The 15,736-nt window shown below is 39.9% G+C and overlaps 1 protein-coding gene across 2 annotated transcripts in view; it reads left to right on the top strand.

The window, feature by feature from the left end:
* WDR53 (WD repeat domain 53) overlaps window positions 1–12,388 on the top strand; it is a 15,684-nt gene extending 3,296 nt beyond the window's left edge. Inside the window, exons 2-3 of one of the 2 annotated variants that reach the window (XM_032298130.1) lie at window positions 4,251–4,746; window positions 11,596–12,388. In XM_032298130.1, the coding sequence (XP_032154021.1) occupies window positions 4,267–4,746; window positions 11,596–12,192 (1,077 nt within the window). In that variant the 5' untranslated portion in view covers window positions 4,251–4,266 and the 3' untranslated portion in view covers window positions 12,193–12,388. Of the gene's footprint in view, window positions 1–4,250; window positions 4,773–11,595 lie in introns of both variants that reach the window. The other variant, XM_032298131.1, reaches the window with a different exon arrangement.
* Window positions 12,389–15,736: the final 3,348 nt, after the last annotated feature.

Below are 15,736 nucleotides of genomic sequence, written 5' to 3'. Positions count from 1 at the left end.
TTTTTTTTTTTTTTTTTTTTTTTTTTGGAGACGGAGTCTTGTTCTGTTGCCTAGGCTGGGGCTATCTTGGCTCACTGCAACCTCTGCCTCCCGGGTTCAAGTGATTCTCCTGCCTCAGCCTCCCTAGTAGTTGGGATTACAGGTGCCCACCACCTTGCCTGGCTAATTTATTTTTATTTTTAGTAAAATTGGGGTTTCACCATATTGGCCAGGCTGATCTTAAACTCCTGACCTTGTCATCCGCCCCCCTCTGTCTCCCAAGGTGCTGGGATTACAAGCTTGAGCCACTGTGCCAGTCCCTGTTACCCTTCTATCACAGAAATCTGATTGTTTAACTTTTTGATAGTGGTCTTTGGTTGTGTTCCAAATAATAACAAATCATTTTAATTTTATAGACTAAGTAAACGATTTTGGATGCTCTAGTTGAATCACTGATCAATACTTTGCATGATAAATCTTGATTGACTAAAATTAATAGTCACAGAGAGTATGGATTTCTGGGGCTTTCCAAATTTTCCCCCTCATTTATGTGTGTGTGTGTGTGTGTGTGTGTGTGTGTGTGTGTGAGTGACACAGCCTTACTCTTGCCCAGGCTGGAGTACAGTGGTGCAATCTTGGCTCACCACTACAACCTCCACCTCCCAGGTTCAAGTGATTCTCCTGCCTCAGCCTCCTAAGTAGCTGGGATTACAGACAGTTGTTACCATGCCCGCCCAGCTAACTTTTGTATTTTTAGTAGAGACTGGGTTTCTCCCTCTTGGCCAAGCTGGTCTTGAACTCCTGACCTCAAGTGATCCGCCCACCTCAGCCTCCCAAACTGCTGGAATTACAGGCATGAGCCACTGCACCCAGCCTCCTTCCCATTTTTTTTTTTTTAACATTTCCAGTAATATTTATTTTTATTTTTCTGACTAGATAGATGACCATTAAATATTATCTATGTGATTTAGAGAGTAGGAGTTTAGTGCGTAAAGTTTAATAAGGTAGAACTGTTCTTAGGTCTTATGAGACTAATAGAACAAGAGTTACTATAGATTCCATTATGGAAAAATTGATAGGAAATATATTCTTTATAATAATCCCTTTAAGAACAAAATAACTTCTCACACTTTGGAGTAAAACTTAACCAAATGAACCTTGAAAACTGAGTTAATCTTTTCTAGAAAAAAATCAGGAAGAAAACCTGCTAAAACTTGTCTGTCAGTCAACATTTATTTGGCTCTCCTGTGTGTAGATTTGTAATGGAGAAATAGAAGCACTAGAAACCCTGCCTCATTCTTGTTTTAGGGAAAACCTGAAATCCCAGCTAGGATCCAAAACCTGTCTGCACACAAATATCAGCAAATCTTAAAGCTCTGCAGCATAGACTTCCTGACTTTAAAGTTGACTCATCATAGCACAATTAAAACTCTAACTTGGTAAAGAAGTGATCAACATTCTAAAGATTTGAAAGCATCGGCTTGTTGCAGTGGCTTATGCCTGTGATCCCAGACTTTGGGAGGCTGAGGTGGGAGGATCGCTTGAGCCAAGTTAAAGAGCAGCCTGGGCAACGTGGGGAAACCTCATCTCTACAAAAAAAGTACAAAAAAATTATCTGGGTTTGGTGGTGAGAGCCTGTAGTCCCAGCTACTCAGGATGCTAAGGCAGGAGGATCTCTTGAGCCTGGGGAGGTTAAGGCCTAAGTGACAGAGCAAGACCCTGTCTCAAAAAAAAAAAAAGAAAAAAGAAACAAATTGTTAAACACAATTATTTATAACTTAAATTGACTTTTCAATACTCAATTCAAATTTGCAGGATAGCATCTTTATCATAAGTCAGTATTACAGTTCCTTAGCCTAAATAATATCAGTGCCTTTGTTTAAAATCATGGTTTATCTGGAACTTTTGGCAACAGTCTTTGTTATGGCAGAAAATTATTTACCTGCTGCTGTTTCAGTACTTGTCAGCAAAAGTCAAACCACCAGGGTTCCATATTTTTACCTCCTTCTGAGTCATTTCCTCTCCAATCTTCTCCTTTAAATATTATTGCTTCAGTCTCTAATTCATTTCCTCTGTATATTAATTGAGTGCTTCTACTTGAAAATAAAGTTCAATTTTGTCTTTTTTCCATTTTGTATTTTCATGAACATTTCTGTATTTGATTTTGTGACTACGTTTCTGTTACCTTAATAGATCAGTGATTTTTTTGCAGTCTAATTAGTGATTGTATGTGTGGTTAAAAGTAAGAGGACACTGGGCGAAGTGGCTCATGCCTGTAATCCCGGCACTTTGGAAGGCTGAGGCGGGTGGATCACTTAAGGTCAGAAGTTCCAAACCAGCCTGGCCAACATGTTGAAACCTTGTCTCTATTAAAAATACAAAAATTAGCTGGGCGTGGGGTGGGCACCTGTAATCTCAGCTACTTGGGAGGCTGAGGCAGTACCAACCTGGGCAACAGAGCAAGACTCCATCTCAAAAAAAAAAAAAAAAAAAAAAAAAGCAGCTTCGTGTTGCGAATGGAAACTTTAGGCAGATTGCCAGATTATTTTAAATGATTTTTCCAAATAAGGAAATTTATCTCTACCATTGGGCTAAATTCAATTATCTTATCTGAAAGTAGTACATCAACTCTGGCAGCCTGGCCCTCGGTAAATTCTCCCTTGGCTTATGAAATGAAAAATTAAATTTGTCCAGATACATTTGTTTGCTTCCTTTTGTCTTGACCAATGTTAGAGTTGTATAAATTCCCCTGATTTCCTTTTTGCCTTGACCAGCAGGCAGGCAAGGCAGGGTGGTATTATGAGGCAATTCCAGTGTGCATATATCTGAGATTCCTAGAGGATCAGAAATCTAAATTTTGCACTGTTGTGTAAGTATAGATAGATGATAATATGATTAAACATACATTAGTGCATTTTAAAGCACTGATGACTTACTGGTAACTTTTGGTCATTTTCTGTTTCTGCAAAGAATAATAAGTAAAACTATTGTCAGATGGAGTTGTTAGAAAGGACCTTCGTTATTTAAATATTTGGAGCCTGGGTAACATAGGGAGACCCCAATTCTGCAAAAAAATATAAAATAAAATTAAAATTAGCCAGGCATGATGGTACACACAAGTGGTCTGAGCTACTCAGGAGACTGAGGTGGGAGGATTGCATAGACCTGGGAGGTCAAGGCTGCAGTGAACCATGATTGTGCCGCTGCATTCCAGCCTGGGTGAGAGAGCAAAGCCCTGTCTCAAAACAAAACGTTTGGGATCGCTTACAATCCTAAGAGTCCAGTGAACTTGGGAAAATTGTTTAACATTTCTGAGACTCAGTTTTATTATCCCTAAAATGGAATAATATCAATCAAAAGGGTTGTTTTGAGAATAAAATTAATAACCTGCTGAATAAGTCTCTGGTGTTGAGACCCAAGGGTCTGCCATTTTCACCAGTTCCCCAGATGGTTATTCAAGTAATATAGATTCTGCAATTCCACTGTACATCAGGATTACCTGGAGGACTTACTAAAACACATTGCTTGGTCCCACCCCTAGAGTTTCAGATTCAGTAGATCTAGGATTGGGTGTGACAATTTGCATTTCTGACAAGTTCCTAGGTGATGCTGATGGTGCTAGTCTGGGGACCACACTTTGAGAGTACTAGTGCAGTATATATGATGCCACTTTGGACCAGCCTAATAAAAATAGAAAAGTAACAATAGGAATACTTGTTGAGTATTCGTTATGTACCAGGCACTATTATGTGTAGCTTACATATATTATCATGATCCTATGAAATGAGTGTTATTACTGTTCTCATTTTATAGAGAAGAAAAGTGAGTGACATGTTCAGTAATTTGCCCAGTCACCTAGCTACTACAAACCTGGAGAGCCTATCTACAGAGCTCACCTTCTAAAACATTATTCAGATAAGAGGTATAACCTGATGATTGTACAGCGCTCTTTAAAAGAATTTTTCCAAATTTAAAATAAATATATTTAGTGTTTATTCTTCTGTGGGTCCATATCAAAGACTGGGGGACCTGCCTTACCTGGATCCCCAATGGCAAAGGAAGCCCACTAAAGCATTTGCCAGCCAGGATACAACCCTGTGTTCAACTAGGCTTTTGGAGATTTGATCTTTAAGTATCCTTTAAAATTAACTGAGGTTTTTTACGATGTCTATTTAAAACATTTAAATGAACTGTTGTTTATTACATCTGTCTCCTACCATCAAGTTGATGTATAAAACATGAGATTATAGTTGTTTTCCCCAACTTCACAGAGTCTTCTGGACCATTATGGCAGTGAAGTGGACTGGTGGACATTCTTCTCCTATCCTCTGCCTGAATGCAAGTAAAGAAGGGCTAGTGGCTTCCGGAGCAGAGGGTGGAGATCTCACAGCTTGGGGTGAAGATGGAACTCCATTAGGACACATGCGATTCGCAGGGGCTGATGATGTTACCAGTGTCTTATTTTCTCCCTCCTGCCCCACCAAGCTCTATGCCTCACATGGAGAAACCATTAGTATACTGGATGTCAGGTCCCTTAAAGGTTCCTTGGACCATTTTCATGTGAATGAAGAAGAAATCAATTGTCTTTCATTGAATCAAACTGAAAACCTGCTGGCTTCTGCTGATGACTCTGGGGCAATCAAAATCCTAGACTTGGAAAGCAAGAAAGTTAGCAGATCCTTGAAGAGACATTCCAATATCTGCTCCTCTGTGGCTTTTCGACCTCAGAGGCCTCAGAGCCTGGTATCATGTGGACTGGATATGCAGGTGATGCTTTTGCAGAGAGTACTTGGGTAATTTCTAAATGGGATTTTCTAACATAATCAAATTATTGATCACACCAAATATCTTTGCTTTTTCTGTTTTCTACTAACATGTTATCCATTTATGAACGATAAGCCTTATTTCAATATTTAATGCTAGACTGACAAAACTTAGTAGATTTTATTCACAAAGTAATCATTACTTCTTTAGACGTCCTTTTTCTATACTGTAAGATATTCCTAAAACCTGAAAATTCACATATTTGATTGTAAACATGTGTTTAAACAAACAACGGTAAGTACTAAAGGCAGAGTTGGTCCCCCCCATTCTCTGTAATCTCTGTTTAAACAAAAAGTTGGCCGGGCACGGTGGCTCAAGCCTGTAATCCCAGCACTTTGGGAGGCCGAGTCGGGTGGATCACGAGGTCAAGAGATCGAGACCATCCTGGTCAACATGGTGAAACCCCGTCTCTACTAAAAATACAAAAAATTAGCTGGGCATGGTGGCGCGTGCCTGTAATTCCAGCTACTCAGGAGGCTGAGGCAGGAGAATTGCCTGAACCCAGGAGGCGGAGGTTGCGGTGAGCCGAGATCGCGCCATTGCACTCTACCCTGGGTAACATGAGTAAAACTCCGTCTCAAAAAAAAAAAAAAAAAAAAGTTAGAGGGACTGGGTCTGTTTTTACTTTAAAGTTCTAGGTTACTTTAACTGAAATATTGTGGATTAGTGATCAGGATCAGAGCACTGTATGTAATGCTGAGTTTTGAAAGGAGCATCACAGCCAGGCACAGTGGCTCATACCTGTAATCCTGGCACTTTGGGGGGCTGAGGCGGGCGGATCACCTAAGGTCAGGAGTTTGAGACCAGCCTGGCCAACGTGGTGAAAACCCGTCTCTACTAAAAATACAAAAATTAGCTGGGTGTGGTGGTGGGCGCCTATTATCCTAGCTATTCGGGAGGCTGAGGCAGGAGAATCGCTTGAACCTGCGAGGCAAAGGTTGCAGTGAGCTGAGATCACGCCACTGCACTCCAGCTTGGGCGACAGAGTGAGACTCTGTCTCAAAAAAAAGAAGAAAAAGAAAGGAGCATCACTAATTAGTCCAAATCCAGAGGAAGTCCATCAGGAGAGTAGATACATCTAGAAATCCCGTTATGTAGAGAACTGGAGGTGCTTAGTTCTTAGTTTTCTTGAGGGGGAAAAAGTGGAATATGCTAGTCTTCATAAGAGAAATCATGGGAAAGCAGATTTGGGCTTAATGAAAAGGTTTCAAATAGCTTGAACGTTTCCTTGGCAGGATGTGCTTCCTCTTGAGAGGGTAAATCTCATCACTAGAGTGAGAATCATCATGATTTCTGTCTGCTGAGCACTTAGTTCTTGTCCGTGCTTTGTATATATTAGTTTTAATTCTCTCTCTCTTTTTTTTTTTTTTTTTTTTTTAGACGGGGTTTCACTCTTGTTACCCAGGCTGGAGTGCAATGGCGCGATCTCGGCTCACTGCAACCTCCGCCTCCTGGGTTCAGGCAATTCTCCTGCCCCAACCTCCTGAGTAGCTGGGATTACAGGCACGCACCACCATACCCAGCTAATGTTTTGTATTTTTAGTAGAGACAGGGTTTCACCATGTTGACCAGGATGGTCTCGATCTCTTGACCTCGTGATCCACCCGCCTCGGCCTCCGGAAGTGCTGGGATTACAGGCTTGAGCCACCGCGCCCGGCATATTAGTTTTAATTCTAATCACACCATCCCAGTTTATATATATATATATAAATATATAAAAATAAGGGAACTGAAATTGACATTAAGTTTCTACATAGCTTCCTGACTGGGATTCAGACCTCAATTTCTCTGGCTCCGAAGTCTGTATTTTTTCTCTAGGATGACAGATATTCAAGCAGAGTATCATCAGTAATGTGATAGAAAAGTTTCTTAGTTTGGGATCAGGTGGCTTTTAGAAAGAGAACCATTGTTAATGACCTATGTGTCCAGCACTGTTTAGGTATTTAATCTCTGTTCTCAGTTACATACAGTATCTTCTAAGATTCCACGTTCTTCTTAATAGCATTTGAATTCCACCCTCTTGGCTAGTGGTCTTTACCTTTCCCTCCTCAACCCTGCATACCCCTTATATTGAAGAATGATGAGACTGTTTTTGTTGTTACAATGCTGTTCTCCTCTCCTGCAAGCTACCCATATTCAGTAGGCAGAATCAGTGGGTGTCCTGCAGTGCCAGGACAGTCTCCAAACAATAAAGAATTGTCCCCCAAAAAACATCTATAGTGCCTCAGTTGAGATTCACTCTACATGTATGGGGCATAGTGACCCTACAACCTCTAAATTCCTTTTCCATTCCTAGGTTTTGACCAAGCCCTTTATAAATCTCCTACATTCTCCACCCTAGTGGTGATAATCTGCCCTTGTGGTTATAAAGAAACACCTATACAACCAGTGGATATGTTTTACGTAGGCAGATTATACAGTGTGTCTTTGAGTAGTCATTCTGTCACCCTTCAGCTATACCAGTTTTCCATCAGTGGCTCATTAATTAACCACTAGGCATGGCAATAGACAATTAGGTATGCAAAAGTGATGTGTACTTTTCAGATTAGGTAAGGAATGGGCATTCAGAATGTACTGTCTTGCCTCCAATTCCAGGTAAGACGTTTTAGTGGCAGGCACTTGCTAGTGAACAGCCTAGGAAATAAGTATTTTGAAAAAGGGAGGCTCAGGTAATTTTTTATTTTGATCTGCTTGGTAAAATTGCTAAAGGGTCATGATAGATTTGTTTCTACACTGGGTTGTGATGTAACAGCCTTACAACCGTGCTTTTAAGAAATTACTTCCTTAACTGAAGTTGAAACTCTAATTTTTTCCACTGTTTTCTTCCTCAAACCTGTTCATCCAGTATTATAGCCAGTTTAAGGATAGCCAGTTTATGGGGGAGCCCAAGAATATAGGTATAATAATAGTGAAAGGGAGTTCTGACTATCTTGAGTTACTTCTCTCTGAGAAAACATTTTATCTCAAGGCAGGAGTTGAATCATTGCCATGTTCAATATACCTACCTTTGTTCTTATGTAACAATAATTATAAAAGTATTTCTTTTGACTTAGGTTAAAATAATTAGGGTCAGGCATAGTAGCTTACGTGCCTGAGGTCTCATGCCTGTGATCCCAGCACTCTGGGAGGCCAAGGCAGGCAGATCGATTGAGCCTAGGAATTTGAGACCAACCTGGGCAACGTGGCAAAACCCAATCTCTACAAAAAAAAAACAAAAAAAAAAAAAACAAAAATTAGCATGTACCTATAGTCCCAGCTACTTGAGAAGTTGAGGTGGGAGGATCACCTGAGCCCAGGGAGGTCGAGGCTGTAGTGAGCCATGATCTCGCCACTGCACTTTAGCCTGGATAACAGTGAGACCCTGTCTCAAAAAAATAAAATAGGCAAAGTGCATTCAAAGAGGCAGGGACCTTAAAAGCAAAGTGTGGTTCATTAAGACACTTGAGACTGCTTAATTTTTTATTTAATAGGTACAAAATAATATTTATATAGATGAGGTATAAAGAATAACATTAGGCCGGGCGCGGTGGCTCATGCCTGTAATCCTTGCACATTGGGAGGCCATGGCAGGTGGATCACTTGAACTCAGGAGTTTGAGACCAGTCTGGGCAACATAGTGAAACCCCATCTCTACAAAAAATACAAAAATTAGCCAGGCGTGTGGTGAGCGCCTGTAGTCCCAGCTACTTGGAGGGGGCTGATATGGGAGGATTGCTTGAGTCCGCGAGGTTGAGGTTGCAGTGAGTCAGGATTGTGCCACTGACTCCAGCCTGGGAACAGTGAGACCCTGTCTCAAAAAAAATAAAAAGAAAGAAAAAAAATTAAATAAATACCTGTGTACCTACTACTCAACTATAGTTTTTTCTCTTGAAGACTTTTAGAAAATTTAAACTGTCATATTTCTGTAGTATACATGTTGATTTACTTTCCCTGCCTGTTTCTGCATCTGAAAACAAATGTTTCAAAGGTTTGTTGTTCTTTCTGGATTTTGTAAGACCAAAATAGACCAAAATACCAACGCTTACAGATCTGGATAGGGGAGAAGGCTCTTTTCATTTGTTTGTTTTTGAGACAGGGTCTTTGTCATCCAGGCTGGAGTGCAGTGGTACAATTATAACTCATTGCAGGCTTGCACTCCCTCAAGTGATCCTCCCACCTCATCCTCCTGAGTAGCTGGGACCACAGACACAAGCCACCACACCCAGCTAATTTTTTTATTTTTGGTAGAGAGGAGGGTTCCCTATGTTGCCTAGGCTGGTGTCAAACTCCTGGGCTCAAGCAATCATTCTGTTTTGGCCTCCCAAAGTGCTGGTATTATAGGCATGAGCCACTGCACCTGGCCTGAAAAGGCTCTTTATCTTGCAGATGAGTCTTTTATGTGGAAATAAATTTTTTTGTAAGGGGAATTTCTTTTTCTTGAAAGGTCACTTTGCTATGATTACATTCACTTCTGAACATTTGCTAGTTCTCCACTTTTTCTCCCTTCAATGTTTTACAGGACCATACGCCTCAAACTCTTTCATCCTTTTCTTTCAATATCCCTAGCGCTCTTGCTTAGGATGATAACTGCTTGAACAGCTGGTTGAGAAGTTAAGTGTGAAACACGTTGGAGTCTTGGGCAGTTTGGAAAAGTAAAGAAGCGTAAAGGGAATGTCTAGACAGGAACAATCTGGAATCCTCAATACATGAAAATGATTCTAGAATTGGTAGACTCTGGGATGGCTAGTAACACATTTAGATGATTTAAGTCAAATACAAAAGTGTTTCAGTTGTTGAAAACACTTTGGGTGCAGTTCGTGTTTGAATGTCTTAGGAGGACAGAAAATACAGTCTATACATAAGGACTGTGTGAGAAGGAACTGGGGTATCTGCCAATACAGTGAAGCTAGCAGATTCTAGAATGTCCATTTTCCTCGTGTTTAGATTTTTTAATAGAAACTATTTTTGGGCACTGTCGCTCATGGCTATGATCCCTCACTTTGGGAGGCCTAGGTGAGTGGATCACTTGAGCCCAGCAGTTGGAGACCAGCCTGGGCTACATAGCCAAAACCCCGTCTCTACAAAAAATTAGCCGGGTGTGGTAGCATGCGCCTGTAGTCCCAAGGCTGAGGTAGAAGGATCACTTGAACTGAAGAGATCAAGGCTGCAGTGAGCCATGGTCATGCCACTGCACTCCAGCCTGGATGACAAAGTGAGATCCTATTTCAAAAAAAAGAAAAAAACTATTTTCACATCAAGTTTCAGCCCTCCTTTGTGTTATATTTTCTAATACTTACTTATTTTACTTTAGCTTATTTCAATTTGTTAGTACTTCAGCTTCACCTAAATAGTGATTGTTAGTCACATAGTATAATGTTATAAACCCAATCCAAAGAGATTTTCAGTGCTTTTCCTAAGAGAAGCAGAATATAAGTGTTACTAGATGTCACCACTTTTGAAAATAGGCCAATGGGAATAATCATAAGGGAAGTTACCTTGAATAGGAAACCAAATCCTTAATAGCGTCAGCAATGGCAACCTTGCCAATTCAGATCTATGCTTTTCACTGTCTAAACAAGATCATACTATTTCCAGTGTTGGTTAAAATTATGAGTCATAATTCAGGGATGATGGTAAACTATATGGTAAAAGAAAGCTATCTGTTCTCTTTGAAAGTATTAAGAATATTTTTCTTTGCAAAATGGTTGATACAGGAAAGGAATGAATCACTAGATTATAATGTAAAACCCATTCACAAAGCTATTTAAAAAAAAAAAAAAAAAGGTCAGAAACAACAACGAAAAGCCAAATATAATACCAGGATGTCATATTAATCAACAGACACATTTGGAATTTCTGCTCTCTCGTGTGCATTATGCTAGGCATTAGCAAAGACTGATTTAAGTCTCAAGAAACTGATAAACTAGTAGAACATGTCAATTAATAGAATAGAAACTAAATACAGGAAAGACAAGTGGGCTGAAATAGGAAAGCTTCTTGGAGGTACCAGGACTGAACGTAAGCCCTTAGGTAATTGGGTAATGGGAAAGGAAAGGCATTCCAGATAGAAATTATATCAGTGATATTCCAGATTGAGTTTGTTCAGTCGATAGATCTTGTTACCTATAACCAGCATAGATTAAAACTAGCAAATTTCATTATCTTTGGTTTTACTTGAAGATATGAGAGCAGAAAAACCTTTAGAAACTGGCAGCTGCTTAACAATTTCACTTTAATGGGGTTTATTAATAAAAAATTATTCAGGATCAGCCAGGCGTGGTGGCTCACGTCTGTAATCCCAGCACTTTGGGAGGCCGAGGTGGGCAGATCATGAGGTCAGGAGATCAAGACCATCCTGGCTAACATGGTGAAACCCCATCTCTACTAAAAAAAAAAAAAAAAAAAAATGCAGAAACTTAGCCAGGCATGGTGACATGTACTTGCAATCACAGCTACTCAGTAGGCTAAGGCAGGAGAATCACTTGAACCCAGGAGGCAGAGATTACAGTGAGATTGTGCCACTGCACTCCAGCCTGGGCAACAGCGAGACTGTCTCAAAAACAACAAAAATGGTTATTCAGGATCTTGATTTGTAAATTCTACCTTACTGCACTCTAGTTTTAGTCCCAGGGTAGCATTCCACTGGCATGTTATGGTAGCATCTGGTTTTTTTTTTTTTTAATACTGCTGGGAATGTATCATACTGCTTATTCTCAGACTATGTTAGTTAGTTTATTAGAAGCTGAATAAGCATGATAGTTGAGCAAATTGGCAAGCATTTTGTATGATCGTGTAATTTCTTCTCATGTAAAGGTGATGCTGTGGAGTCTTCAAAAAGCCCGACCTCTCTGGATTACAAATTTACAGGAGGATGAAACAGAAGAAATGGAAGGCCCACAATCACCTGGGCAGCTCTTAAACCCTGCTCTAGCCCACTCGATCTCTGTGGCATCGTGTGGTAATATTTTTAGTTGTGGTGCAGAAGATGGTAAGGTTCGAATCTTTCGGGTGATGGGAGTTAAGTGTGAACAGGAACTGGGATTTAAGGGCCACACTTTAGGGGTTTCCCAGGTCTGCTTTCTGCCAGAATCCTATTTGCTGCTTACTGGAGGGAATGATGGGAAGATAATGTTGTGGGATGCAAGCAGTGAAATTGAGAAAAAACAGAAGAGTCCTACAAAACGTACCCACAGGAAGAAACCTAAAAAAGGAGCTTGCACCAAGCAGGGTGGAAATACTAATGCTTCAGTAACAGATGAGGAAGAACATGGCAAAATTTTACCAAAGCTAAATATTGAACATGGAGAAAAAGTGAACTGGCTCTTGGGTACAAACATAAAGGGACACCAAAATATATTAGTAGCTGATCAAACTAGTTGTATATCTGTATATCCCTTAAATGAATTTTAAATCCAATAAAAACATTGGAAGAACTGTGGCAAAACTGTTTTTTAGATCTAAAAAAGGTCCTGGTTCTTTATTTAAGCTGTTTGTTAAATGTGAAATCATACCATTCTACTATACAAATTTTTAAGATATTTGAACAAAAGATAATTGGATAATACTTTATAGAGTAAATGATGTATTAAAGTTTGGAGGAAGAGAATGACTATTTATTGTGTACCGTGTACCGGCCATTTTACATATATTTCATTTCTAGTTCCAGATCAATGAAGTGATTTCTCCTATTTTAGTGCCATAGGAATTAAGACTTAGAGATGTTAAGTAACTTGAAGATCCAGGAAAATTGCAGGCACAATTAATTACTTGTCTGCAAAGGACCTTGCTTATTTTGTCAAGCTGCCTTAGGGAAGACCACATCCTGGTCCAAATTGGTCACCACCTTAGTTATAACATTAGTTATTTCTGGCCAGGCACGGTGGCACACACCTGTAATCACAGCACTTTGGGAGGCCGATCCAGGCAGATTACCTAAGGTCAGGAGTTTGAGACCAGCCTGGCCAATATGGCAAAAGCCTATCTCTACTAAAAATACAAAAATTAGCCAGGTGTGGTAACCCACACCTGTAATCTTAGCTACTCAGGAGGCTAAGGCAGGAGAATCACTTGAACCCAGAAAGTGGAGGTTGCAGTGAGCCACCATCACTCCACTGCATTCCAGCCTGGGTGACAGAGCAAGACTCCGTCTCAAAATGAATAAACATATAAATAACATTAGTTATTTCTGATCCCCAGGATGCCCTTAGGAGTATTATCAAGTTGGAAGAGGAAACCTGTTCTTGTTCTGTGTAAAGCCCAAATTGCTTTGCTGGCAATTACCTTTTTTTGTGTTTCTTAAAAAAAAAAGGGTTCCAGGGTCAAATCAGTTTAGGATATTATGCAGCAATCCAGGCAATGATGCTGGTGGAGCGAGAATAAATTGCAGTTATTAATAGGTAGGAAAGGGAATAGAGGCCTAGATAGGGTGTCAAAAGTTAGGTTCCTTTCCATTGAGGCCTGGATTGCTGTCTTCTCTGCATGTTCTTTCAGCTTTCACTCATACTGCCTACTCTTACAGTCAAAAGTTTTTTAAAGTTTTTAAATTTATTTTTATATTTTTTCTGTGTAGTCTTTGTATGATAAATTTTATTTTTTTATAGAGATGAGCCTTGCTATGTTGGCCAGACTGGTCTCAAACTCCTGGCCTCAAGTGACCCTCCTGCGTTAGCCTCCCAAAGTGCTGGGATTACAGGTGTTAGCCACTATACTTGGCCAATATTCAAAGCTTTGAAGAGATAATCTGATCGATTACCGTTATTAATTTTGTGAGGATCTCTTTTTCGTAAGTTCAGTTTTAGGTCTCCTGTTGCAGGTGACAGAAACTAAATTCAAATTGGCTTAACAGATTTAAAAGGAATGTATTGGCTCACATAACTGAGAAGTCCAAGAATAGTCAGATACATACTGCTGGGGTGGCTAAGCTGGCAGGGCAAGTAAGCAAAGCACCCCAGCCTAAATTTACAGAGAACCAGGATATCATTTTGAATATAGCTTAGTTCTAGTAGTCAACTGGCCACTCAAGGTGACAAATAGGAACTTCAGTGATCACCCCTTAAAAGCAAGCTTTCAATGTCCCCCACCTGTAGAAGGCTGAAAAGGGTCCTCCAAAGATAACAGCTTCTAATCACTGGAACCTGTATTATTACTATTAAATATAAATTTTAATTATTTAAAATATTGTGAATATTATATATGAGATTGCTTTGTAATTATTAAATATGATATTTAATATTTTTACTAATATATTTAATGATAAGTAAATTTATTATTAAACGTGGCAGAAGGATCTTTGCAGATCTGATTATGAATCTTAAAGGATTATGTTAAAGAAAATAATGATATTTTGCAAATAACTTATGCACATCCTCCCATATACTTTAAATCATCTCTAGATTACTTATAATACCTAATACAATGGGAAATGCTATATAAATAGTTGGTATTCTCTGTTTTTTATTTGTATTATTTTTTATCATTGCATAGTTATTTTCTCTTGTTTTTTTCTTCCCTGAATACATTTAAGCCACAGTTGGTCAACTCCAGAGAGCGTGGAACCCATAAGTACAGAGGGATAACTACTTGCTTTTCTATTTTTATTAGAGCATAAGATGCTTGAAGGTAAAGATTCCCTCTTTCACTTCAGAGCATACAGTATGGCTTGTCCTAGGCTCCCCCGCCAACATAAACAGTACTCATAAGATATTAGATGAATCAAAGGAGACACAGAAAGTTAAAATATGAAAAAATGTGGGTAGAAAAAAAAGCCTGAAGGGAACCAGTGGCAGGATTGCCTGGGAACCAGACCCAACCCTTTGCTTGTTCTTCAGGTTATTTTTATTTTATTTTATTTATAGATGAAGTCTTGCTCTATCACCCAGGCTGGAATGCAGTGGTGTTATCTCAGCTTACTGCAACCTCCGCCTCCTAGGTTCAAGCAATTCTCCTGCCTCAGCCTTTTGATTGCTGGGATTATGGGCACCAACCACCACACCCAGCTGATTATTGTATTTTTAGTAGAGACTCGGTTTTGCCATGTTGCCCAGGCTGGTCTCAAATTCCTGGCTTCAGGTGATCCCCACCTTGGCCTCCCAAAGGGATGGGATTACAGGTGTGAATTTCACATTTTTTTCTTTTTCTTTTCTTTTTTTTTTTTTTTTTTTTGAGACATAGTCTCACTGTCACCAGGCTGGAGTGCAATGGCATAAGCTTGGCTCACTGCAACCTCTGCCTCCCGGTTCAAGTGATACTGGTGTCTCGGCCTCCCAGGTAGCTGGGATTACAGGGGTATGCCACTACACCTGGCTAATTTTATTTCCCCAAGACAGTTTTACTCTGTTGCCCAGGCTGGAGTGCAGTGGCAACATCTTGGCTCACTGTAACCTCCACCTCCTGGGTTCAAGTGGTTCTCATGTCTCAGCCTCCTGAGTAGCTGGAATTACAGGCACCCACCACCACATCCAGCTAAATTTTTTTGTATTTTTAGTAGAGATGGGGGTTTCACCATGTTGGCCAGGCTAGTCTCGAACACCTGACCTCAGGTGATCTGCCCTCCTTGGCCTCCCAAATTATTTCAAATTTCATGTGCCCTCTCCAAATTACAATAAGTTTGTGGTCCTGGATATACAAACCTGAGGCTGATATAATGCCACCCAACCACCCTCCTTCCCAAGAGCCAAAATACTTTCAGGATTAATCAGTCATGTTCTGGCAGAATCGTGTAGTTCTGGTGCCATCAGCCTATTATCAGCTCTCCCTTGACCCCAGTTATTGTATTTACAAGCAATGAATTAGTGAAAAACAATAATGCACTGCACATATGTTTTTTATGTGTGTATGTGTGTGTTTGGTTTGCTGAACTATTTGAAAGTGATTTTTCATGCTGTTGATAAAGACATACCTGAGTCTGGTTAATTTATACAGGAAAAAAGGTTTAATGGAATTTACAGTTCCACAT

This window comes from Sapajus apella, unplaced genomic scaffold, assembly GCF_009761245.1.
Source record: "Sapajus apella isolate SASKATOON/1434 unplaced genomic scaffold, GSC_monkey_1.0 scaffold38, whole genome shotgun sequence".
Classification (NCBI taxonomy): domain Eukaryota; kingdom Metazoa; phylum Chordata; class Mammalia; order Primates; family Cebidae; genus Sapajus; species Sapajus apella.
The sequence above is the reverse complement of the archived record's forward strand: the minus strand, read 5'-3'. Positions and strand labels throughout refer to the sequence as shown.